The 27,148-nt window shown below is 41.1% G+C and overlaps 1 protein-coding gene across 2 annotated transcripts; it reads right to left on the reverse strand.

Moving 5' to 3' along the window:
- Nucleotides 1-2,334: 2,334 nt before the first annotated feature.
- abhd17b (abhydrolase domain containing 17B, depalmitoylase) lies at nucleotides 2,335-25,757 on the reverse strand. Of its 2 annotated transcripts, none has more exons than XM_071353647.1 (4): nucleotides 25,195-25,757; nucleotides 22,840-23,318; nucleotides 4,368-4,547; nucleotides 2,335-4,080 (listed from the first exon to the last, which is right to left on the reverse strand). In XM_071353647.1, the coding sequence occupies exons 2-4, from the start codon at nucleotides 23,304-23,306 to the stop codon at nucleotides 3,855-3,857; spliced, it is 873 nt and encodes a 290-aa protein (XP_071209748.1). In that variant the 5' UTR covers nucleotides 23,307-23,318; nucleotides 25,195-25,757; the 3' UTR covers nucleotides 2,335-3,854. The 2 variants fall into 2 exon arrangements, with proteins under 2 accessions (XP_071209748.1, XP_071209747.1); XM_071353646.1 differs by having other exon boundaries at nucleotides 22,840-23,315; nucleotides 25,195-25,756.
- Between the last annotated feature and the right edge of the window lie 1,391 nt (nucleotides 25,758-27,148).

The raw sequence follows: 27,148 nt of genomic DNA on the forward strand, positions 1-27,148 counted from the left end.
TGATTATGAAAAAGATTCCTATGTCTAATTACACTGAACAAAAATATAAATGCAACATGTAAAGTGATGGTCCAATGTTTCATGAGCTGAAATAAAAGATCCCAGAAATGTTCCATACGCACAAAAAGCTTACTTCTCTCAAATTTTGGGCACAAATGTATTTACATCTCTTTTAGTGAGTGTTTATCCTTTGCCAAGATAATCCATCCCCCTGACAGGTGAGGCATATCAAGAAGCTGATTAAACAGCATGATCATTACACAGGTGCACCTTGTGCTGGGGACAATAAAAGGTCACTTTAAAATGTGCAGTTTTGTCACACAACACAAATGCCACAGATGTCTCAAGTTTTGAGGGAGTGTTCAATTGGCATGCTGACTGCAGGAATATCCACCAAAGCTGTTTCCAAATCATTTAATGTTAATTTCTCTGCCATAAGCCATTGTCATTTTAGAGAATTTGATAGTACGGTTTGCTTATGTCAACGTTGTGAACAGAGTACCCCATTGGGGCAGTGGGGTTATGGTATGGGCAGGCATAAGCTACGGACAACGAACGCAATTGTTTTTTATCCATGGCAGTTTGAACGCACAGAGATACTGTGACGAGATCCTGAGGCACATTGTCGTGCTATTCACCCGGCGCCATCACCTCATGTTTCAGCATGACAATGCACAGCCCATGTCGCAAGGATCTGTACAAAATTTCTGTAAGCTGTAAACGTCCCAGTTCTTCCATGGCCTGAATACTCACCAGACATGTCACCCATTGAGCATGTTTGAGATGCTCTGGATCAACGTGTACGGCACCGTGTTCCAGTTCACGCCAATATCCAGAGACTTTGCACAGCCATGGAAGTGTGACAACATTCCACAGGACACAATCAACAGCCTGATCAACTATGTGAGAGGTGTCGCGCTGCATGAGGCAAATGGTGGTCACACCAGATACTGACAGGTTCTGATCCACGCTCCTTTTCATAAACGTATCCTTGACCAACAGATGCAAAGTTTTACCAGTCATGTGAAAGCCATAGATTAGGGTCTAATGAATTTATTTCAATTAACTGATTTCCATAGGTGACCTGTACAGATTTACAATCTGCTCAGTAATGGCAAATGGCTGCATTATGTTTTCCTGTTAGCTTGTGAATAAGCTTTTCATCAGGTGTCCTGGCTAAATTCCCAATCTGGCCCTCAACCATCACGGTCACCTAATAATCCCCAGTTTACAATTAGCCTATTCATCCCCCTCCTCTCCCCTGTAACTATTCCCCAGGTCGTTGCTGCAAATGAGAACGTGTTCTCAGTCAACTTACCTGGTAAAATAACGGTAAAATAAATAAAAATAAATAAAAATATTCCCGATTTGCACATAATACTTACTTGCCAGCTTGCAATAATATATTTCAACCACTAGGAGATGTGCATATGCATGGTCTAAAGTTTGCAGGGAGGTGAGCACACTCAAATCAAGTGCATTTTTTAAATGAATGCCAACTTTTGCCTGAAACCCCAAAATGTGCATGCGCTGGTTATATTTTGTACTTACACAGGGTTTATTAATGAGGCCCCTGGAGTTACCAAAAAAGGAACGTGAAAGACTGATCATAACGCAAAAGATTATGATTGAATGAAACAAAAATCCAACTCTTTGGCCTGAATGCAAAGCACTATATGTGGAGAAAACCAGGCACAGCTCATTCCCCATCTAACACCATCCCTACCATGATGCATGGTGGTTCAAACAGTAATGACCCCAAGCAGCCAAAGCAACGCTGGAATGGCTTCAGAACAAACATGTGAAAGTTCTTGATCGGCCCAGCCAAAGCCCAGACTTGAAACCCATTGAAAATCTGTGGAATCTTGAAGATTAATGGGGAGCGGCAGGGAACTAATTTAAGAGCTTGGAAAAAAAATTGAAAAAAACCTGCAGGGAAGAACGGGAGAAAATCCCCAAATCCAGATGTGTAAATCTGATACAGATATACCCTAGAGGACTCAAAGCTGTAATCACAGGCAAAGGTGCTACTACAAAGTATTGACTCAGGGGTGTCAGTACTTAAATTAAATGCTGATCTCGGTTTCAATCAATTTGCAAAAATGTCTAAAAAAACATGTTTTCACTTTGTCAATATGGAGTACTGGGTGTAGATGGGCGAGAAATCCATTTTGAATTGAGGCTGTAACAAAATGTGGAATAAGTCAGGGTTAATACTTTCTGAAGGCACTATCATCTTGTGAGTGTCTAGTCAGCTAGTGCTTTCAGTGTCTACAACATACAATCCAACCCATTCAGCCAAGATGTTTTCATTCTTCAAATACTTACTTTAAATTGTTTATATCCGTTTTATTATCACTAATCAAGACCATGTTACATAATTTCCTTCAGTAATGCAGCGTCTTGGAAAAAAAAGAAAAAAGAAATCGTCTGGGTGACCAGATTTTCAACGGTCATCATAATAAAATAAAAAAATGCTCACCACAGATGGATGCCAGATCATATTCAAGTTACAGTAGTACTTACAACTAGAATTTAGAGGCTTGTCCAGTACAAACTATTTATAAAGTGAAAACGGATGAAAGCATTACATTTAAGTACAGAAAAGTCCCCAGTAGAGTTCAATGACACATTATCTAACAGCAACAACCAATCCTAACATTTCAGTTCATCAGATAGTACCAATCAAAACTAGAGGTTATGTGTAGCATCCATGGCCTTGAGCTAGCCAGAAGTTAGCCAGCTAAAAGGTTAAGAAAACACTAGCCTATCATGGCATGCAGTAGCACTTTATAACAAAATCCGCTTCCACTTAGTGTCTAATACAATAAAGTACGTGATTGGCAAATGTTTAACCTTATTCTGCATTAGGGTTTCTCAGAAAAAAAAAAAACATGTATTCTGTCAGATAAGGGTTCAACAAAAAGTGCGCAGGAGTCCAGTTGTCTCTGCAAAACCAAGCTGTCTTCAAAGCAATTTACCATCACGCATTTCACTTATTTTTCAAAGCTTTATGGCATCAGTGGCATGAGTCTTAAACTATGTAACAAGAACTACCAGGTGTGCAGGCAGTTTATACAAAATCAATATCTAGAAATGCTATTCCTCTGAAATGATAAAGCTTTATTTGTTTTACGATATAAAATTGAGTCGTAGCAGCTTTACTGAAAGAATAGATGAAACAAAAAGCCTTGTATAGCTTATACAATTTCAGAGGTTTCTAGGATGCTGTCCGTATCCCGTGTTTTGTTCTTCAATATGCTGAACAGTTGGCAACACTGGCACTGCCATTTTAAAATGTCAGAGTTTTATCTTGTACAGTTCTACGTAACACGTGATAGGTGCAAATAAGGCTTAGTCAAGACAGACTTAGTTGAGTGGCGGTCCAGTCTTCCATCCAGCATAGCTGCTCCACAGAAAACGCTTAGATATGCTCAGAGGTGTGTGCATCAGATGTCCATACATTGGACCAGAGCCGCATCCTTCTGAAGGGCAGCAAAAAAATGTGACAAGCACACAGAATCCAACTGCTCTTCTGTGCTCAAAACACACAATCCTTGAGTACACTCAAGTGTTCCACTGTAGCTCAGTTGGTAAAGGGCACTTTCCAAGGGGTTGGATTCCTGGACCACCCATATGTAAATTATATGCACCCATGACTAAGTCGCTATGGATAAAGCGTCTGCTAAATGGCATGTTATTATATCCGTCCATCATCCCCTCCGTCTCTCATCCCCACGCTGTTTCAAATTATAAACTAAAATATACAAAAAAAGAAAAATGATTTTTTTTTAAAAAGGCTGGGTATTTCAAAATGTTCACAGTTGCAGTAGGTGGGTGACTAAGGGTCGAATTCAAGTTGACAAGTTGACGAGCTCGTGGGCCACAAACTGTTTCAAGCGCTCCAGGTACTGTCCATAGAGCTCGACGTCGTTGTGGCCGGCACCTTCCACCCACAGGGGCTCCACGGGCCTCTGGCAGCGCTCGTACAGCGCCAGGCCATGGGAGAAGTCGATCACCTCGTCTTCCGTCCCGTGGATCACCAGCACCGGAGACGTCACCTTGGAGATCTTGTCAATACTTTGGGAGGCAAGGCGAGGACAGACACACACACACACACACACACAAAAGAGGAAGGGAACAGTTAGGCAAGTATAATTTCCCCCAATGCTGAAACAGATGACATGAATAGGATTTAAAATATCCCAATGGGGTCATTTCAACAGCAGGCAGCTTCCCCTTTTAGCCTTGTCAACAGTGCAATTCTCCATAACCTGGTGGCAACCAAGGACCACCAGATGGGGCTATTGAGTCCAGAGTGACTCAAACATGACTGCTTTTATGATCTGTGTGTGTGACTCTCTCACTTGGGAAAGGCATCAAAGCAGTAGGTTTTCTTGGTGTCTGGGAAGGCCACTCTCATGCCAGAGGTGAGGGGGGAATGCAGTATGACCGCGGCACTCTCGTAGCGTGCCGCCAGGTCCACGGACGGGACTGTACCGATACTCTGACCATACACGATCACGTTCTCTGGCCTAATACCGTACCTGAGGGGAGACACAGAACACCCTCGGGTTAAACATTATCAGCATCAAGGTGGTAAATAACCTAATATATGATAATGTAGGCCTAGTCAAGATGATAATGTAGTCACAGTTAGTCAGTCTCCATTGACATGATTTAGTCACTACTCAGGTCAGAAGTCAATTGGTCAGGCGAAGGGTGGAAGTCAAGGATAGATGTGGGACCATTGACATGTCAATAAGACCAAAGAAATATTAAATACAGAGAAATAATAGAGGTACAGAGATCTATACGTCACTTTGGATAAAAGTGTCTGCTAAACGGCATAAGCGAGAGACAGAATTCCTTAGCTGATTATGGAGAATGTGACCAACACAGCCAGTCAGCTGATGATCCTGGCTCTAAACCGCTGCAGGACTGAGAACAAACATCAGTTCTACCTAACCCAGCATGTACGGTACAACAGCACCTCGATTTTTTAAATCAATATATGAAGTGTCTTAACTGACTTTGCTAAGAAATAGGCCTACTTTGAAGGAAAATGTACTTGATGCGATTGTGGTATTGTCTCACCTAGCCATCTTAAAGATGAATTAACTAATTGTAAGTCACTCTGGAAAAGTGTGTCTACTAAATTACAAAATGTAATCCACTATTCCCTATAAGAAAAATAATTATCATGAAAGAGCGGATTGTTGTTGCCAATGGAACAACCTCATTTTCTGATTATTCAAATGAAATCATTAACATGCAACTAGTAGGTTTTCAAAACACGAGTCAAAGAAGCTCCACAAAAACAGAGCATGGGTGTGTCCATTTGGACATGTAACAGAAAATGTTTTGCAACTGAAATGAAAAAGAGTATCTTCCCATTTGGTGCATGATGAACACAAAGCTTTTGTATTGACGCTTCAGACATCCTCTGCCCCCAGCGACTTGCCAGTGAAATCCAGCCAGGCTGTGAACATTGACCCCAGAGTAGGTCATCCAACTGGTTGGAGCGTGAAAGCACAGGCACGTGATGGGGCGGAGGCTCACAGGAGGTCAAAGCCATCCAATGGACTATGTAGGAGTTTCCCCATTTGACAAGGTCCCATAGGAATTAACCTATATAAAAGAACCAAAATACTCAGATGTGGGTGAGGAATTTAAAACTTCAGCCTGTTCTTTACATGCAACTGTTTTGAGCAGCAGTACCTCAAACGTTAGGCCTGGATTTTATCTTTAGCCTATATCAGATACATCTAATCTAGTTACTGGTATTACTGCCAGGCTATAAAAGGCTGGCCAAAGCATAAAATAGCAAGAGGTTGTCAAAACACGCTGTTGATTATAAATTAATCTAAAACATCTGATATACAATAAAGTCAGGGCTGTAACAGTAGGTCAGGTGATGAGCGTGTGTGTTCTGCCAGGCCAAAAAGGACCAATTTCAGCATGAACTCACTTCACCTCACTGAGCATGCTCCATGGTTACGCAAGCTCTAACACCCCAATGTATTCCCTGAGCCGAGACAAATCCAAACTATAATGCAATAGATCATTTCGCTCGGTCACCTCCACCTCGTATTGTCTAGGGTGGAACTCTACGCCACAACTTCTACTAGTGTCACTACTAGGGCTGACCCCAATTAGTCTACATTGTCTTTTGTTTGGAGCCCTCCGCTACCTTGCCTGCACGCAAACGTAGGCATATAAAATTGCCCATTTGGGGATCTGATAGTATTTCTGATTGGCATAACACACCACCACTAATAACCTGTAGAGCTTCTCAAAGTAATGTTTTCACCTCAAAATAGCAGATTATTTCCTGTCAACCAATATGATTTTTTTTCTGTATAGCACTGTGACAGCAGCGGATGTAAAAAGGGCTTAATAAATAGATGTTATTGATTGATTACAGTGACACCACCAATACAGAGGGAGAGAATTATGTTCATTGAAGAGGGACGTCTTTGAAAAGTCCAGGTAGTCCCTCCCTATTTGTCTGTTTTCATCCGTTTGGTGCCTATTATACAGTGCATTCGGAAAGTATTCAGACCCGAATTGTCCCACATTGTTATATTATAGCATATTTTAAATGGTTTGTCCCCCCCCCCTTTCAATCTACACACAATACCCCATTTCACAGTAAGGTCCACAAAAATACAATTTTATTTCATTTGAATGACAAACCAAACATTTACACAAGTATTCAGTGATTACAGCCTTGAGTCTTCTTGGGTATGACACTACAAGCTTGGCACACCTGTATTTGTGGAGTTTCTCCCATTCTTCTCTGCAGATTCTCTCAAGCTCTGTCAGGTTGGATGGGCAGCGTCTCTGCACAGCTATTTTCAGGTCTCTCCAGAGATGTTAGATCGGGTTCAAGTGCAGGCTCTGGCTATGCCACTCAAGGACATTGCGAGACTAGTCCCGAAGCCACTCTTGCGTTGTCTTGGCTGTGTGCTTAGGGTTGTTGTCTGGTTGGAAGGTGAACCTTCGCCCCAGTCTGAGGTCCTGAGCGCTCTGGAGCAGGTTGTCATCAAGGATCTCTGTACTTTGCTCCGTTCATCTTTCCCTCGATCCTGACTAGTCTCCCTGTCCCTGCCATGTTTCCTCCAGACATGACGGTTGGCACTGTGAAGTAGTGATGTGCGACATAAGCCTAGCTTCTTGAAACGGGTCACATACAGGTTGTGTTCTATATATTGTTATAGTGTTCTTAACTATGAAGTTGTTCATGTTCTTAGCTTTTGAAAATAGACAAAAAGATTCTGGGATTGAGCATGTGCATCTTCAATATGTACCACTGTTCCACTTTAGTGCATTTAACTATGTCACAAGTAAAAGCCTTGGGTAGTGAGTTGACAATTCCAAGTCTGGAAGGTTAAAACCACCCTCAGACTTAATTTTTAAAAAGAGAATATTTTACATCTTCCTAATGAATTTCTATAAATACCGGTTATGACCGAGTATACGTTTTTAAAGAATGCCTTCGGTGGGGTAATTGGTATTACCGAAAATGTGCCATTCTAAGAGGCTTATTCTGCCTGTAAGATTTATGGGAAGATCATTCCATTTAAATAGATCTGCTTTCATATTGTTGAGAATTGAAATAAAGTTCTTTATATATTTGTCACTTAAGCATCCTAAATATCTTATATTGTTTGTGGTCCACTTAAAAGGATTGCGAGTAATTTTTTCTTATTGCCATTGAGTTTTTTCCCATGTTAATTTTATATCCTGTGATTTGAGTATTCTGACAATATTGTTAAGCAAAGGGGGCATTGAACTTTCAATACTGGTCAGGTATAAATCAGAAGATCTCCAAATAAGTTAAGTTTATATTCATGGTTACCAATACCCGTTTTGGGTCCTGTAATTCTTTCTGCAAGCGGTTCAATTGCCAGTGCAAACAGGAGGGTGGACATTCCCGTATTGTGCCCTTTTAAATCAATTTCATCATCAGATAATGTATTGTTTGTGCTTTAGGACATTTATACAATATTTTTATAATCAAAATTGATTATTTCAGATGGAAAATGTAAAGTTTTGAACAGAAAAGGCCATTCAAGACGGTCAAAAGTATTTTCTGCATCAATAGCCATTATTGATCAATCTATATCTTATTTTTGGGGGGCGTATTGTATTAAACTGAAACATGTTTGTGTATTTAAGGATCTCTCCTGTTTGCTATGTATTAAGTCTGGTGAGACTTTTGCCATTCTATTACTTATAACCTGCTATCATTTTATTGTCACAATTTATTCAACTTATGGGCCTCTAGTGAGAAAGGGACTCCAGATTTTCATATAACTGAACATTTTTATACATGGAACTACTGAATTGAGTGATGTGTGTTGTCATGTGTGTAAACAGGGGTCTACTTTGTCCCAAAATACTGAATAGAATTTTAATGGGAAAGGCATCAAATTGTATTTCATGAAAATAATGCAATCTGCGAGAGGGGGGGAGCGAGAGAAGAAAAACAAATTATATCAAGACACCGTTGCCCTAGATCCCACAAGAACTACACCTACCTCGGCCTAAACTGTAACACCACAGGTGACTTCCACAAGGCTGTGAACGACAAGGCAAGAAGGGCCTTCTACCTATGCCATCAAAAGGAACATAAAACATCCCAAAAAGGATTTGGCCCACAAAAAAAACTCAGTTATAGAACCCGTGCGCACTCACAAAACAAGAATTCAAAAAAATATATATATAAATAAATGAATAAAAAAAGGGACAAACACTAGGACTGTGGCAGTCTTGGAATTTGAGGTTAAGGTAATTGGCCAGAATAATGTACGGGGGTGTTACAATTCTGTTCATAAACTTGTTAACATGGATATGGTTCTTAATAAAAACCCATTTGAAACAAGCCATTACACTTCGTTATTATCATGGCATTTCATTATTATTCATGTTATTACATGAATATTAAATCAACAAATTAAGAAATGTCAGGTTGGAGGGGGATATGTCACATTTTTGTATTGACAACATTAACTGAGTCAAAATAAAGATATGCCTACCTTGTCAGTTGGCTTTTCTGCATAAAAAAAAAATTCAATACAGATCCTATTGACACAAAACCATTCAAACGAAGTCTGATGGGTTTTGTCCCACGTTTCCCAAAATATTTGCAAGGAGTACGCTGTAATGAGAAAAATAATGTAGCCTAAGCTACTGAAAATAGGCCTTTTATAAAGATTTTAAAAATCATGACAGGAGCGTTTGATTCTTAAAAGAGTCCAAACAGGCTACTTTAGGAAACCTTCTGGATGGACATATAGACCTAGAGAGAGAATCAGCTTACTCACACAAACCCACTTAAAAGCATGCATCAAAGCCAACAGTGTCAGAAATATTTGCTTTTCTGGGGTTCGGCTCAAGATGGCGACATGAGGGTGTAACTTTTCTAGCTGAGGAACAATTTGAGGGTTCTCTCACAGAGTTTATAGTTTTAGGCTGCAGTTGCAATTTGTTTTTTCACAAAAAATGGTAACAATACAATGTAGCTATTTTGAATCATTTTGTCATTAATCAAACCATTGAAATATATTTGACGATTTCCAACGAACAAGCTAACTATCGAAAAAAATTCAGCGTGTGTAGTTAAGTTAGCCTGCTAACGTCTTCATAGCTAGTAGCATGGAATCAGGACATGACCAAACTGTTGCTGAGATAATGGATGTTGAAACTTCCAAGGAGAGAAGAGGCATTGTTGAAACACACGCATATGCTTGCAGTGTAAAAAAAGGGGGTGAATGTGATTCATACCTGAATACCCCAACCAAGGAGCAACTTCCAAAGAAGCTGAGAAGTGAACCATCAATGAGCCAGCTACAGGACAACATCGTCCGCATCCTCACGGCTAAAATCAAAGAAGGCGCAGATGACATGGATTTGGTGAAAAAGAACACTATCAGTATCGTTAACCTGAAGAAATCGATTGATTTCAATGCTGAGGAAAACTGAACTAACTAATCACAAATTACTGGAGCTATCATTGCAAATGCAGTTAGACTGTATCTACGAGGAAAAGGCCCGGGGAGCATTTGTAAGATCAAGACGAAAATGGATGGAAGAGGGAGAGAAAAATACAAAATATTTATTTAATTTAGGAAAAAGTACAGGCGAAAAGACTTATGTAAATGTATTATTAATAATACTCCAAATGAAAATCCAAAAGAAATCTCAGCATGTTGCCCAGTTTTATCAGAATCTTTATACATCAGCCCAGCCAACATCCAATAGGGGTATTTTCTTAGCAATGTTTGCTACATTGTCTAAGATAAATAATGATTTCAGGGATTTTTGTGATGGGTCATCTGAAATTGAAATAAAATACCGTATTAAAAGCCTTAAGGACAATAGGTCCCCTGGAAGTGGTTTAATAGGCAAGTTTTATAAAGCATTCAATGATAAATTGACTCCTTTCATTCTGTGTTTCAAGAATCAATAGAAAAAAGGGGAGTTACAGGCTTCCTTAAAGCAAGGTGTAATTACTTTGATTCCCAAACCTAATAAGGATCCTCTTTATATAGACAACTGGAGACCCATTAGCCTGTTGAATAATGATGGAAAATTATTTGCCCTTGTATTTGCTAAGAGGTTGAAACAAGGCTTGCATCATATAATTGATGAAGAACAATCTGGTTTTATGCATGGTCGATACATTAGTAATAACATCAGGTTGATCTTAGATATGATTGAATATAATGACCTCATCCTTGATGATAGTTTTCTTACATTTGTTGATTTTTACAAAGCTTTTGACACTGTAGAACATGAGTTTATGTTCAAAGTGTAACAGTACTCTTCTTGCATTGTGTACAATCAATCATCGACAAACTCCAACTTGTAGCACCAGTCATGGAGCTTTATTCTGATAGAAACAGCACGTCATGCAATGCATGACTCACCATCCAACTCTGCACTCACGCACTGTACAAAATATACGAACCCCCCCACCAGACACAGTAAGTTGCTAGCTAGTATTAGCTGCAATTCTCTACAACAAAATGCATAACAAATATGCACCAAAAACCGCTAAATCTTATGTGTGGTGTTCATAACATTTGCAAACAAATGTATATAAATTGTACATTTAAATCATGGGAGTATAAAAATCACTTTTGACGTACAGTGCTTTGCAACCAACAACTTACCGCTGGTTTGGTGCTTGTTCACTGGGACGATTGTAACTGAAACATCCTCCCTCGTAAGCAAGCTACGCAAACCAGCCAATAAGATGCCATGTTGAGTAGGTGAAGGCAAGACAAAACTAAAACCAAAAACCCATTGGCTTAACAATAAAGTGGCAAGGGGAATCACCAATATAACCCTGTTACAAAAGCAATACGTTTTTGGGGGTTTGGTGACTTTTTTGAAAGCAGTCCAAACTTTATATAGTGGTTGTACTAGCTCTGTAAAATCAGCTCACTGAACATCCCAAAGATTTGATATTGGCCGTGGCATTAGGCAGGGCTGCCCAATTAGTCCATGTTAATTGGTTACTCAAATTATGGCTATTCAAATCAAGAAAGGGAATTTAAGGTGTTTCAGCACTTGGCAATGAATTTAAACTATGTCAACTGGCTGATGATACCACCATATTTTTAAGAGACAGGAATGAGGTTTCTAAAAGGAGTTCTCTGTATTGAAGACTTTTCCTTGGTTTCGGGTTTGAAAATAAATATCAGTCTTATTTCCACTCAAGGATTGTGTTTTACAGGAAGTATACGATATCCCAATTAAAGATAAGGTAACTTATCTTGGAATTGTTATGTGCAAGACTAAAAAACAAAGGAGTGAATTGAACTTTAACCCCATTAATGAGAAAACAAAGAAGAAATTGAACCTCTGGTTGATGAGAGATATTTCGTTTTATTATCAAAGCGGTTTGTCTCTCGTTATCACTCGACTTACCCCCTAAAATTGTAAAGGACTTACATAAAATTATAATCTTATTTGGAGGAACAAGCCTCTATCTACAAAAATATATTCTCACTAATACCTAAGAACAAGGAGGTCTTGAAGTTTTAGATTTCAATAGTAAATAATACTTTTAAAATAAATTGGATTCTGAAGTATGTTAAGAACCAGAACAATATTTGGAATGTCTTCCCTAAGTATTTATTTGACTCTGTTGGTGGTTTAGAATTTTTGCTTCAATGTAATTGATGTTGATAAAATCCCAGTAAAGTTGGCCAAATTCCATAAGCAGGCAATTTTTGCTTGGATGTTAGCGTATAAACACAATTTTTCCCTTCACAGATGATTTAAAAATAAAGTATTTTTGTTGTTCCATATAAAGTATTTTTTCAGAACTGGTTTGAGAATAAAAGTATTTTGCTTGGCCAGTTACTGAATGAGGATGGATATCCATGCTCATATGGGGAATTTCTTGATAAGTTTAAAATTCCAATAACCCCAAAAGAAAATGCAATTGTTTTTGATGCGATTCCAAGGGGGGGGGGGTTGTATCTCTTAAATTCCTCTGTGGTTGATGTAAGTAACATAGATTTACATTAAACATATTAATTGGCAATATTAACAAATATAAAATGTATTAATAAACAGATTAGGAATATTGTGATACTACAATTCCCTCAACAAGATTATTTTGGTCAAATATCTATGGTGATATACAATGGGGGAAAGCATGGAAAATTGCTAACAAATATTGTATCAGTAACAAAGTTTCATTTAAAATGTTACATAGAATTTATCCTGTGAAACATGTCTTGGAAAGATTCAAGCTGAATATAACTGATTTCTGTGGTGGAATGGAGAAGGAGACCATTTTGCATTTGTTTTTTGCCTGTATTTATAGTATAATTCTTTGGATTGACATACAGAACTTTGTTACAAAAAAATAGGACCGGTTGTACTATTTAATGGTTTATTTCAGAAATTCTGATAAAGATGTAGTATATTTAATTCAACTGCTAATACTAGGTCAATTTCATATTCACAAATGCAAATGATCTAATTCAAAACCTAACTTTGCTCACTTTATAAATGAGTTTAAACAATATGGCACTACTTTAACTAAAATAAAAACAAAAAAGCAATTAAAACTTGTATTATTAATGAACATGATTTGTATGCATGTGACTATTACTCTTGTTTGTTGATATTTGTTAATATATTTTTACAATCACATTTTTTTTTAAAGGGGAAAAATATATATTTGCTTTACAACATATTAAAAACACCTAGGATTACATTAGCCTACCTTCAGAAAACCTATAAGATACTGAAATTGACAAGGAAATGATGAAGGGGACAGTTATGCTATAGTATGAAGATGAAATTGACAATGATTCAAATACACACAACACGTCCATAGAAACATGGCCATACGCCCATTTATCAGCGACACCGATTAGAGGGGGAGTGTGTTGGAAAGATTTTACAAATACTGTGAGGAACTATGATTTGAATGGATGTATAAAAATAAAAATAAACATTTAAAAAAGGGCTTCATTGACTTACTGTGTGAGGTGAAGGAAAAATAATAATAATAGAAAAATGACTAAAGCCTTGCTAGGTCCTTCCCTACATTTGTGAGAAGCAGGCCAGGTACTTCCATGCGTGTTCCGTCAACATTAAGAGGACATAGAAACAAGACATGTCATTGCTCACATGGAGCACGTAAATGGTATGAAATAAACCAAAACTTGTTGCATATTAACGTCTTCATCCATAACCGTCAATTACACGTTATTCAATTAAAAAGTCACAGCCACGGCCTCCCGGGTGGCGCAGTGGTCTAGGGCACTGCAGCGCTAGCTGTACCACCAGAGACTCTGGGTTCGCACCCAGGCTCTGTCGCAGCCGGGAGGTCCGTAGGGCGACGCACAATTGGCCTAGCATCGTTTGGGTTAGGGAGGGTTTGGCCGGTAGGGATATCCTTGTCTCATCGCGCACCAGCGACTCCTGTGGCGGGCCGGGCGCAGTGCACGCTAACCAAGGTAGGTGCACGGTGTTTCCTCCGACACATTGGTGCGGCTGGCTCCCGGGTTGGAGGCGCGCTGTGTTAAGAAGCAGCGTGGCTTGGTTGGGTTTCGGGGGCGCATGGCTTTCGACCGTCGTCTCTCCGGAGCCCGTACGGGAGTTGTAGCGATGAGACAATATATATATATTTTTTTAAACAAACAAATGTCACAGCCATAACAAAAAACAACCAATTGAGAACCTGCATGCAGAATTCTGCAAAAATATACACAAAACAATGCATGCAGAGCAGAATTAGGACTATCTGGTAGTTCTCAAAATCCAGAAAAGAGCTGTTAAATTCTACATCCACCTAAAAGCAAGCAACACACATTCCACCAAAGTCCTCACCTACAGAGAGAGATGGATGAACTTAGAGATGAGTCTCCTCAGCCAGCTGGTTCTGAGGCACTCTGTTCACAAATACAAATAGACCCCACAGAGCCCCAGGACAGCAACACAATTAGACCCAACCAAATTATGAGAAATAAAAAAGAGAATTATTTGACACTAGAAATAACCATCCCAAAAAAAAGCTAATTGGAATGCTACCTGGACCTAAACAGAGAGTACAGTGGCAGAATACCTGACCACTGTGACTGACCCAGAATTATTGAATATGTACAGACTGTGCAAAGCCTTGCTATTGAGAGAGTCACCTGGCTCGAGAGAACACATGTTATGTGCCCGCATAATTAAGGGGAAACTGATCTGCCCTTCCTAACATCCTGCCAAATGTGTAACCATATTAGAGATACATATTTCCCAGAGACACAAAGAATGTGAAAACAAATCTAACGTTGATAAATCTAACATTTTGAAACCAAGTAGTGCAATATTAACTGCTAAGTTATTTGTTGATGTTGCTTTGTGTCTTCTCACTTATGTGTATTTCACTTGCTCTGGCAACGCAAACATGTTTCCCATGCCAATAAAGCCCCTTTGAATAGAATATTGAGAGAGCGAAAACTAGAGAAAGAGAGGAAGCAGGCTAAGCGAGCAAATGTAAGGGAAGAAAGAAGAAGGGAAGAACAGAACTGACAGGAGAGATCAAGGAGGAGGAAGCAGTCAGGCTATAAGCAAATTCGGTCTTGTGTACTTTGTGTTCTGTACTATTTTTCCACTTAAGAGGACCTGATGCTACATACCCGACTGTACATTAGTAATAGCTGCTCCCAGCAGTGGAGGCTGCTGAGAGGATGGATCATAATAATGTCTGGAATGGTGTCAATAGAATGTTTGATACCATTCCATTGACTCCATTGCAGCCATTATGAGCCGTCCTCCCCTCAGCAGCCTCCACTGGCTCCCAGTCATGTCAATCGGAACTGAAGATTGAGTGGTTACCCTCAGACGGAGGACACTACTGCCATTGTGTGCAGGGCATTGTCGCCCCATACCAAATGACGTTACGAACCACGAGTTAATAAAACCACTTATTGTGCGGGTTGCCCTATGGTGTGTGTGTGTGTGTGTGTGTGTGTGTGTGTGTAATGCTGGAGAAGAGACCTTCATGTTGTCTCCAATCAATAATATGATTGATTAGGAAGTTTGTCGTTTTCACTTCCTGGGGCACAGGTTGTTGCCGGGGTTGCATTGGGTCTCAGTAGAGATCCTATAAAATTCTGTCTGAAACCTCACTGGAGATCTGTTGCTAGGCTACCAGTCAATATTAGACTTAGGAGGATTGACTGCTGGAACACCTCCAAGTCCAAGTGAAAAGAAAATTATACAGCACTATTCTATAGGAGTGGACAGCTCTCCCAACCACAGCAGGCTCACACTGAGAAAACAAAACCCTTTCAGTTCCAGAATCTCACACAAACGGGTGTCAACAACTTCAAAAACAAACTGTGTATACTACACACTGAACATGCCATCCTACTTGCGTACACAACACAATCACACCCTTCTTATGAAAGAAATTTAGATAAAGTGGTCTTATCTAGGACATGGTTCGTTAAACAGGTTGTCCTCTGTCCATCCCATTCCGGATGTCAGCCTACTTCCCTATCGTCTCCCTCTCTCTGTGTGGTGAAGAGAGCAGATGGTGTTACCGACACACCCAGGTATGGGGCCTCAATGCCATAACACGGATACTGGCTGCACGCCCTATACCCGAGGACAATATGCAACAATAAAGAGTGTGTGTGTACACACCGGCAAAGCTGTCTGCTGACGGTGTGGGACACACCTTCTGACTCATGACTGAGTCACCCGACTACTCAGGTAAAAAGAAAGCCGACCTCACCCTGCACCAGAACAAAGAAACATACAGCACACACATTAGGGCTGTCCTCGACTAAATAAGATCTTAGTCGACCAAGAGAGTTGTCTGCTCTTTCGACCAATCGATTGGTCTACATTTAAATACAACTTGTATTTTTCCATATATTGAGCATGTCTGATGCTTTAAGCACACTGTTTGATTAAATAATTAAGACAAATTACTAGAGGGAGTACGACCAGCAATTGATTTGAATGTGCAGGGCTCAGAATTGCTGTGCTAAAAATATAAAAAATAGCGACTGACTAGAACCCATTGTCTCCCTCCTCCAGCGACCACCATAGAACAGCAAAGTGTTCATCCCACGGTCCGTATTCCTGAAACTGCAACATAATTACAGTCATTTGACTGAAAAGCTCTGTACCGAAATCATTAATTTGTTTAGGAAAAACATTCCCTATTCCCTCAACCCTTGCTCACTTCACGTGACACATATGTATCACATGACCAAAGGCCGAGTCGCACAGGACTAGTATTAGAGAACGTTAGTCATGTAATTATTACTCCAGAATGTCTGTTATTCCAGAGGACAATTCAGATGGGATTTGTATAATTTTTTTCCCAAACTGCCCCCTGTAATTCTTATTTTTGTTCAATAAATTGACAGTTATGACGGAAGCCTGGAGGTTTTTATTCTAGGAATGAATATACATTATTTTAACATGTTGAGGGGTTAGGGCCACACTGAACTTGGTTCCCAAGTTTCTAAACCATCTTTGGTTTACTGTCGCCATAATATTTGAAATGAGGAAGTGTGATCATAATTATTAAGATATTTTGGTGATCATTTGGTGATCATGAAGAATGGAATTGAAATGCGTTTTAAGGCTATGGATGAGAAAGTTAAATCATTTAGAAACATTTAGGCCAGTCGTATTCTGCTTTCATAGATATTAACAGCAAGGGTTGAATTAAATAGGCTTAGGATTTTTTACTGATGCATTTGGCAAGATTCAATTCATACGCACAAAACAAACACAAGCATTCAATGTGAAAGTTCATATATGAATGTCCTACATGAAGCCTAAGTTAATGCGCAGCACTTAGTTCAATTTATCGAATCAGTTATTGTTTTCTTGCGAAAACACATGTCAAACGTAAACATTTCTCTCAACACAGGAATGTCTATTTGCACGGGACTAGTATTGAGAGGACCTTGGAGTAGGCCAAAAAAACAAAAAACAGTAGGTTATTCTGGCTGGAATAGTTACTCTCCTGCCATGTCAAAATTACTGACAGGCCTCTCGAGTGGCACAGTGGTCTAAGGCATAGCAGTGTTAGCTGTGCCACTAGAGATCCTGGTTCGAGTCCAGGCTCTGTCACAGCCGGACGTGACCCGGGAGACCCATTGTGCGGTGCACAATTGGCCCAGCATCGTCCGGGTTAGGCCGGCAGGGATGTCCTTGTCCCATCGCGCTCTAGCGTCTCCTGTGGCGGGCCGGGCCCATGCATGCTGGCACGGTCGCCAGGTGTACAGCGTTTCCTCTGACAAATTGATAGTGGCTGGTTTCCGGGTTAAGCGGGCATTTTGTCAAGAATCAGTGTGGCTTGGACGAACAGCTCTTGACCTTCACCTCTCCCGAGTCCGTAAGGGAGTTGCCGCGATGGGACATTTGGATACCACAAAATTGGGGCGGGAAAAAAATATTTACTGTCTGGCAGATTCGGACGGGAGTAAAATTACAGATGTGGTGTTGTGTGCTCATAATTACATTGCCCGACCTCCCCCAGTAAAACTAATCCCATCCGAAGAGAGCACAATAGGGCCTGGAGAAGGTTTATCATCAAGGATCTCTGTACTTTGCGCCGTTCATCTTGACCCTGACTAGTCTCCCTGCCGCTGAAAAACATCCCTACAGCATAATGCTGCCACCACCATGCTTCACTCTTGGCATTCTGGCCAAAGAGTTCAATATCGGTTCCATCAGAACAGAGAATCTTGTTTCTCATGGTCTGAGAGTCCTTTAGGTGCCTTTGGCAAACTCCATGCAGGCTGTCATGCGCCTTTTTACTGAAGAGTGGCTTCAGTTTGCAGAGATGGTTGTCCTTCTGGAAGCTTCTCCCATCTCCACAGAGGAACTCTGTCAGAGTGACCATCGAGTTCTTGGTCACCTCCCTGACCAAGGCCCTTCTCCACTGATTGTGCAGTTTGGCGGGGATGCAAGCTCTAGGAAGAGTCTTGGTGGTTCCAAACTTCATCCATTTAAGAATGGAGGCCACTGTGTTCTTGGGGACCTTCAATACTGCAGACATTCTCCTCAATTTTGTTAGACAATAAGCGAAGGGCTGTTTCATCTCCTCATTCTATTGCTGCCTCCGCCACATTGTTCTCAACATTAATATGAAGTTACCCTTGTTTTTATGCACATAGCAACATGGTCTAGGAAAAGGCGCCAATTCAACAGCGCACTGATGCGTTTCAGAACCGTGAACAGCGACCACTAACCAACTCGGGACAAAGCACATTTATTTTATAACAAAATTATACATTTTTTTTAGTGTGGCACCATTGTTCTTACGTAACCAAGATATAGAATTTCAGTAGCACGTTTTAGACTGATCCCCATGTCCTCCACAGTGGATCAGTCCACTCAGACAGGTGTCTTGTATAGAGGTGGGACGATTAATTAGGGCCGATTTCAAGTTTTCATAACAAATCGGTAATCGGCATTTTTTGGAAGGCGATTATATTGCAATCCACGAGGAGACTGAGTGGCAGGCTGACCACCTGTTACACGAGTGCAGCATCAAAAGGACCTTGTGGCTGCAAGGTGCCAAGGTAAATTGCTAGCTAGCTAGCATTAAAAACTTACCTAATACAAAAAACACGGTTGATGATATTACTAGGTTAACTAGCTTGTCCTGTGTTGCATATAATCAATGCAGTGCCTGTTAATTAATCGTCGAATCACAGCCTACTTCAACTTCGTAAAACGGGTGATGATTTAACAAAAGCGCATTCATGAAAAAAAGTACAATCGTTGCACCAATGTACCTAACCATAAACATCAATGCCTTTCTTAAAATCAATACACAAGTATATTTTTTTTAACCTGCATATTTAGTTAAGAAATTCATGTTAGCAGGCAATATTAACTAGGGAAATTGTGTCACTTCTTGCATTCAGTGCAAGCAGAGTTAGGGTATTTGCAGCAGTTTTGGCAGCCTGGCTCGTTGCGAACTGTGTGAAGATAATTTCTTCCAAACAAAGACCGTAATTCATTTGCCAGAATTTTACATAATTATGACATAACATTGAAGGTTGTACAAAGGACCAGCAATATGTAGACTTCGGGTTGCCACCCGTTTGATAAAATACAAAACAGTTCCGTATTTCACTGAAAGAATAAACGCTTTGTTTTCGAAATGATAGTTTTCAGATTTGACCATATTAATGACCTAAGGCTCGTATTTAGTATAATTAAGTCTATGATTTGATATAGCAGTCTGACTGAGCGGTGGTAGGCCGCAGCAGGCTCGTAAGCATTCATTCAAACAGTACTTTAGTGCGTTTTCCAGCAGCTCTTAGCAATGCTTGATACACAGAGTTGTTCATGACTTCAAGCCTATCAACTCCCGAGATCAGGCTGGCAATACTATATTGCCTATAAGAACATCCAATAGTCAAAGGTATATGAAATACAAATGGTAGAGAGAGAAATAGTCAATGCGTCATAATTCCTATAATAACTACAACCTAAATTCTTAACTGGGTATATTGAAGACTCATGTTAAAAGGAACCACCAGCTTTCATATATTTTCATGTTCTGAGCAAGGAACTTTAGCTTTTTTACATGGCACATATTGCACTTTTATTTTCTCCTCCAACACTGTTTTTTCATTAATTAAACCAAATTGAACATGTTTCATTATTCATTTGAGACTAAATAAAATGTATTAAATTAGTTTTTTTTTTTAAGTGTTCATTGTTCATTCAGTATTGTTGTAATTGCCATTACTACAAATATTTAAAACACATTTAAAATATAAAAAAAGCCAACAAAAAAAGAGGCTGTTTTTGGTCCTCCAATAATCAGTATCAGCGTTAAAAAAAAAAAAAGTCGACCTCTAATAGAGATGCCATTAAATTACTAGAGTATTCTAATTCTATGGTCATCTTTATCATATCTGCATCTAAAACATTTACAAGTTTCCCCACTATCTGAACCCCAGTGAGTTTAGTTGTGTGAAGTTTTGTATTGTTGTGATCAGATGATTGACAGACATGTCTCTGTTAATCCAAACACAGGGCAGTGAAACACACCAAGATTAACCATGTTATTTTAAGGAGGCCAGGCCTCCCTGTAGAACAGAACAATATCACATGCCCTGTGTATACTTGGGGCAGGCAGTGGCATGGAGGCCACAGGGTAAGGAAGGTCCCCATTGCGCTGATCTGAGGTCTGTGTCTTTTTGCCCTGTGTGGTTACAAATAAGACTTATGGGAGAGGTGGGCTTATCTTGTATCTGCCATCAGGGGCATCTTCTACCATGAGGGTGTCAGTCAGTTTGGCAATTACTGACATGGAGCTTTGGATAACCAGTGGATGGGTGGCGTAGTGGGGCAGAACCTGGCATAATTTTGAGGTGGAAAACAATTTGACATTGGAGACAGAAAGCACTGGCCATCTGAAAATGTGCATGGTTTGAAGCACTCGAATCGGGCACAGAGCTAGGCTATACTAAGCCTTGGGCCAAATTAAAAGTAGCACGGCCTCATCTGGCTTGATAGTGGAAATTAGGCTATTGTCAATCAACAAGGACTACAAACCCCACCACCCATGTGGTGCTGTCTCGAGGTTCTCCTCTCCTGAGCAATGGAAGCCCACATTGGTAGATGGACGCCAGTGCTTTCACTGTTGATGCTGCTGCCACCTTCATACTTAACGAGATCTGTTACAGAATTTGCAATGCAAAGGAGCCGTCTGTCCCGCAGACGAGTCCAAACTACTGTAGTCTTCAGTGACTATACTCCTCACTCATGTGGCAGGTAGCCTAGTGGTTAGAGTGTTGGGCCAATAACCAAAAGGTTGCTAGATCGAATCCCAGAGCTGACAAGGTAAAAATCTGTCCTTCTGCCCCTGAACAACCCACTGTTCCTAGGCCGTCATTGTAAATAAAAATGTTCTTAACTGACTTGCCTAGTTAAATTATTTTTTACAAATGTGCAGTTTAGCCTTACACAATGCCAGAGAAAGCTCTGCTTATCTGTGTCACATTACTGGAGCCATGAATCAGATTGTGATGTTCCGTTCAATACCAGCCTCCTGAAAATGTCCTACTCTATATACACTGTAGAAGTAAATTTGGACAGAAAACAAACACATCTGATAGCTTTTTTTTTTTAAATGTTTATAAATAAACATTGTCAGTTTAAGCTAGTATTTTGCATGGGCTGCGTCTCAATCCAAAGCATCCGCCTATGTCGGCCTTCCGCTACGTCGGTGTTTGTCAGACCATGAGACATCCCAAAAATTGGTCTTCTCACAATAACGTCTGTAGCATAAATGTTTTTTTTAATATCCAGAAGGATCCTAAAATTCCAAATCAAATAGCTAAATGATCTATGGTATGATCATCTTAAAACAATTCCACAGGTGCCTGGGTGAAACACCACTTTGCCAGTTCAACACAATCATAATATATTCAAATGTCCTTACTTTCATAATGAATTCATATCATACTGAAATGTAAAAGTAGTAGCAATCAGACAGGTTTCTCAGCCCTAGCTACAGTATTACCTGCTGTATGTAGACTCGTCTCTGTATGATAATATGTTCCTGTTTAACTTGACTCTGACTCCCCCCCCCCCCCCAAGGAGGCCTATTATATGGAGGACCACTTATTCTAGTCAATGTCATTATGCTGGGCAATTTGGCCCTAAGTGGCACTCGGTGTGAGTCACTCTTTTCTCTGTCTTTCTCCATGTGTCTTTGGACGTTCCATCTTTCCTCCAACTCATTTGTTTGTTGCTTTGATTTGCCGTCATGATGCAGGAAATAAATCTGGATTCACTTTTATTCCACCCCCCAAAAAACTGTGCATAAACAAAGCCACAAACAAAATATCCAGCTTAAACATGTCACATGCGAAGACACAGGGAAGCTGTGTGTGTTAGTATAGGACCCCACCTGGGACCGAGAGCTGTCGACAAGACAAAACAGACTGGAGAGGGGATGTCATAGAGGACAAAGGGCGGAAGAGAGTGTTGAGACTAGAGGTTTCATGGGGATCAATTCATCGAGATGGATAAATGGAGGGCCAAAGGGATGGCTTAGAGGAACCAGTGAACAGAAAGCCATTGCCTATGGGGCGAACGGGTAGAGGAGACACCATAGCCTACACATTTTCAATCATCTATCGATGTAATGAACAAGAAAAGCTGTCCCCACCTTGCTTTCCAACCTATGGCGTATAAGCCATGGAGCGAGCTGAAGGTGGAAAGACAGCCAACAACTCTTGGTAGGACACAACAACAACGTCACAGACAGGTACTCCTCCACCATCACCTCCGCCCCCTGGTCACTTTACTTACCGTGTCCTGAGGGAGTGCCAGGCGGCGTCCACGTCGGCGTACAGGTTCTTTTCCGAGGGTTTCCCCGAGCTGGCCCCGTAGCCAGAGTAGTCGTAGGAGAAGACGTTGCAGTTGATGCGTGAGCCCAGGCCGATGTAGAAGCTGCTCATCTGGCCCAGGTCCACGGCGTTGCCGTGCGAGAAGAGGAGCGTGAAGCGGGCACTGGGCGAGCAGCGCACAAACATGCAGGCGATGCGGTTGCCGCGTGAAGTGCGCGTCATGAAGCACTCGATGGCGTCCTTCTCACGCGCCGAGTACTGCCAGTCTGCGCGCTCAGACAGGTGCAGGGTCCAGCGGCTGCCGCTCTCGTCACACAAAAGGGTGTAGGTGGGCTCCGGGGGCAGGAAGGCCAACTTGGAGGTGATCTTGCTGGGGCATGGAGGGCAGCAGAATAGGCAGCACAGCTCACTCAGGGACAGGTGGTTCATCCTCAAACCCTGCTGGGGCAAGGGGGGGGGGGTCATTACCATTTACTGCTCATCATTCACTATTACTAAAAATAGCCATTAAATAGCCAACACTTGCATGATCTCCCCAAGACGGAGGACAAATGAGAGGGTTTAAGGTGCACGCGTGTTTACATGTGGTTAGGTTAATTGTACACCTCATGTCTCTTATCCAGCCCAGTGCACAAGCACACCCCAGTTATTGATGGCCATTTTGAAAGTATGCTCAGACACACAGCTGAGTCTCGACCACTGATGTATTACTCACTCCACAAACAGACCGACAACCGACCATGAGTCACACATTTTAAAGCGTATAACCAGATTTCACCTCTGCTTAAACTCTCTGATAAACAGAAACCCTGTATCTAAAACAAGTTGAGGATAAACATGTATTTTTGGTTCGGCAAACCCTGGGAAGAGTCGACCGCAAGTGTTTAGGCTACTAGGCTGGTGTGCAGGGATTCTCAAAGCTCTCTATCCACCCTGTCTTGTTAAGTGGGAAATGCACATGAACTCCCCTAGGCTTGCCCTCAACAAAGCTGCTTTTACATACATGCAGAAGAGAATCAATAGTGTATGGCCTTCCTTGGCCATGGGATCATTCGACAGCTATAGTACTGATGAGCATTTCTTCTGTCTGCCTCAGTTTCTTGCTACGCTGAGTACATAGAGTAGCTTTAACAATGCCTCCTCGGTCCCAGGCTTGCTTTCAGAAATAACTTATAGTTGGTTTGATAAGAGCCTGTTGGTCAGCGTCTTTGTGATGATCTGTCTGCACTGCCTGTTGTTTCAATGATGTCCTATCAAAATGTGCCCCTGGTGAAATGGCTAGGTGTTTTCAATGTATTCTGTGACCCACACATGCTTTAAGAAAAGATATTGGCGTCATTTGTATTCCCTCTCACTAAGACTAGGAAATGTATGTTTCTCAATCTCCAGTCCTGACTGGTCCATTTAGTCAGTTCTCAAGTGCTCATTTTAATGTATGCCTCCCACTATCCCGTTGCCTAATCACTTTATCCCTACCTATATGTACATATCTACCTCAATTACCTCATTCCACTGCACATCGACTGTACTGGTATCCTGTGTATACAGCCAAGTTGTCATTGCTGTGTATTTATTTCATGTGTTTTTATTTTCTATTATTTACTTTGCATTGATCGGAATGGGCAATAAGTAAGCATTTCACTGTTAATCTAAACCTGCTGTTAAAGCACGTGACAAATACAATTTTATGGTGTGAGTGTGGGTTTTAATATCCAGGTTATAGGTCAGAAATGGGTGGGGGGCAGTCTAGTTCACACATAGGCTTCCATAATCTATTTTCGTTAAAGATGGGGCTGGGGACAGGAATCATGCTCAGATGTTAAGATATGTAGTTATGACGATTCTGAAACCACTTCTCTACATTAAGTTGAGCACTGTCCAACATGAAAATAACCACTTGTCTTGGATGACAAGCTTGGCGGTGACCCCTCCGATAAAAGCAATTCAGATTCTAGGGGACCACAAAAAATAACCTCGTCGACGAGGGTTTGTTTTAGAGACTAACGTTACAGTACCCAAAAGGCCTAGTTACAACGTTAGCTAGCCTAACGTTACTCTATACATGTAACTAGTTAGCTACTCACGTTAACAGTGGAACTTTTTATTTCTGAATCCCTATCGTGTTTGCCAGAATTGCGTCGCATCGATTAGCGAAAACAAATCGTAGGTCTCATTTAAGTGAACAGTCACGCAGTGCTCAGCAAAGAAAAGGTAGCTAGCAGCTAATTTACATGAGTTAGCAAACTAACAAACACCGGCAATATTGTTAAGCTTTGAAAAACTGGCAAACGGCGAAGAGGATCACATACATACATACCTGGTTATTGGTAACGTCACGGGTTGTCGTTAACGTCTGAACAAGCCAGCTGATGAAAAATAGCTAACTGGAAACAAGTACAGGTAGCTAGTTAACCAGGCAGGTTGACTTTAATGTCCATTCGTTCCCCCTCGTCCACTCTCTTATAGGTAGCGTTAAATAGCTATGTATTTTCTTGATACTTGTACGACTACCCAAACCAAGCTCCGACTGCTTACCACTCTAGCTTGTCAACAAGTAGTCCGGATAATGACTTAATTGCATCCACAAGACTTGCGTAAACAAATATGCTATATAAATGTTGACTGTCACCAGTTTCAATCCTTGTAGCTATCTCACTGTCGCTAGATGTCTTCCGTTCAAGGCAAGGAAACCGTCTGAGGAACATATCGAAACCGCAGTGGCGAGATGATGATTGGATTGGTTTATTAGAAAGCCAATTACAAACTACAATGTGCTAACAGAGACCAATCAGATTGCTCAAGGCGGTGTTTTGCAGCGTTGAAAACTACTGACCCACTGGGCGTATTCGATTATGCTGAGCCGCGGGGCACCGAACATAGTCCGTCACGTCATCAGACAAAAGCGCGGAGGGAGGCGCGCCCTTCTGAAATCGAACAGTAGTCTGCGCCGCTCGATCATTTTGTCAACAAGGCAGCATGATGGATGGTCCAGAAGCACACTTTTTTCCCCCCGATAAAATAAATGTTCGATTTTTCTAACTACTATTCATTGGAAGTGCAAATAAAGCGTTTTCATCAAAAGCAATCCCTTTTGCATGGGAAAACACAGAATCCTAGTAATTACTACACGTGCTTAATTACGTCACTTTAGTTTTGAGATGACTTTGCTGTGGCTTTGAAGCGGGCACCTGGCTCACGCCCGGCAGGCAGCCATTCCAAATCGAATGCAATCAACCTTCAACCGATAGAAAACACGCCTAAACGGGCGCCCGGTGTGATTAATCGAACCTCATCACTGGGAACTAATGCCGCCTTCAAAACAACTGGAAACTCGGAAATCTCCGACTTTAGTAGCGTACTTTGAAGACAACGGGGAACTCTGAAAAAACTAGCGCCGACTGGGAAAATCGTTGAACGGTCAACACAGAATTCAAAGTCGGAAACTTAGCCATCTGTCTATAGCTCCGACTTTCCGACCTGAAGATCACTGACGTGACGTGCCGGAGCAGCAGGGTAGCCTAGTGGTTAGAGCGTTGGACTAGTAACCGAAAGGTTGTACGTTCAAATCCCCGAGCTGAAAAGGTACAAATCTGTCGTTCTGCCCCTGAACAGGCAGTTAACCCACTATTCCTAAGCCGTCACTGAAAATAAGAATTTGTTCTTAACTGACTTGCCTAGTTAAATAAAAATAAATGTGACATAGTTTTTGTCTGTTCCCAGTTGTCTTGAAAGCACCATTAGAGCTTCAATGTTGAATGTCATACTTATTTAAATTTTATGCGGACTGGGGATGAGGAAAATGCGTTATCTGAAAGGGAAAGTGTCAATACAATATTTCAATTAGAACAATAACATATTCGCATGTGGATATTTGTAATAAACTACATGACCAAAAGTGTGTGGACACCTGCTCCTGGAACATCTCGTTCCAAAATCATGGGCATTAATATGGAATTGGTCCCCCCCTTTGCTGCTATAACAGCATCCACTCTTCTGGGAAGGCATTCCAGTAGATGTTGGAACAACGCTGCAGGGCCTTGCTTCCATTCAGCCACAAGAGTATTAATGAAGTTGGGCGATTAGGCCTGGCTCGCAGTTGGCGTTCTAATTCATCCCAAAGGTGTTCGATGGGTTTGAGATCAGGGCTCTGTGCAGGCCAGTCAAGTTCTTCCACACCGATCTCGACAAACCATTTCTGTATGGACCTCGCTTTGTGCACGGGGGCATTGTCATGCTGAAACAGGAAAGGGTCTTCTCCAAACTGTTGTCAC

The sequence above is a fragment of the Salvelinus alpinus genome, chromosome 19, assembly GCF_045679555.1.
Source record: "Salvelinus alpinus chromosome 19, SLU_Salpinus.1, whole genome shotgun sequence".
NCBI classification, from domain to species: domain Eukaryota; kingdom Metazoa; phylum Chordata; class Actinopteri; order Salmoniformes; family Salmonidae; genus Salvelinus; species Salvelinus alpinus.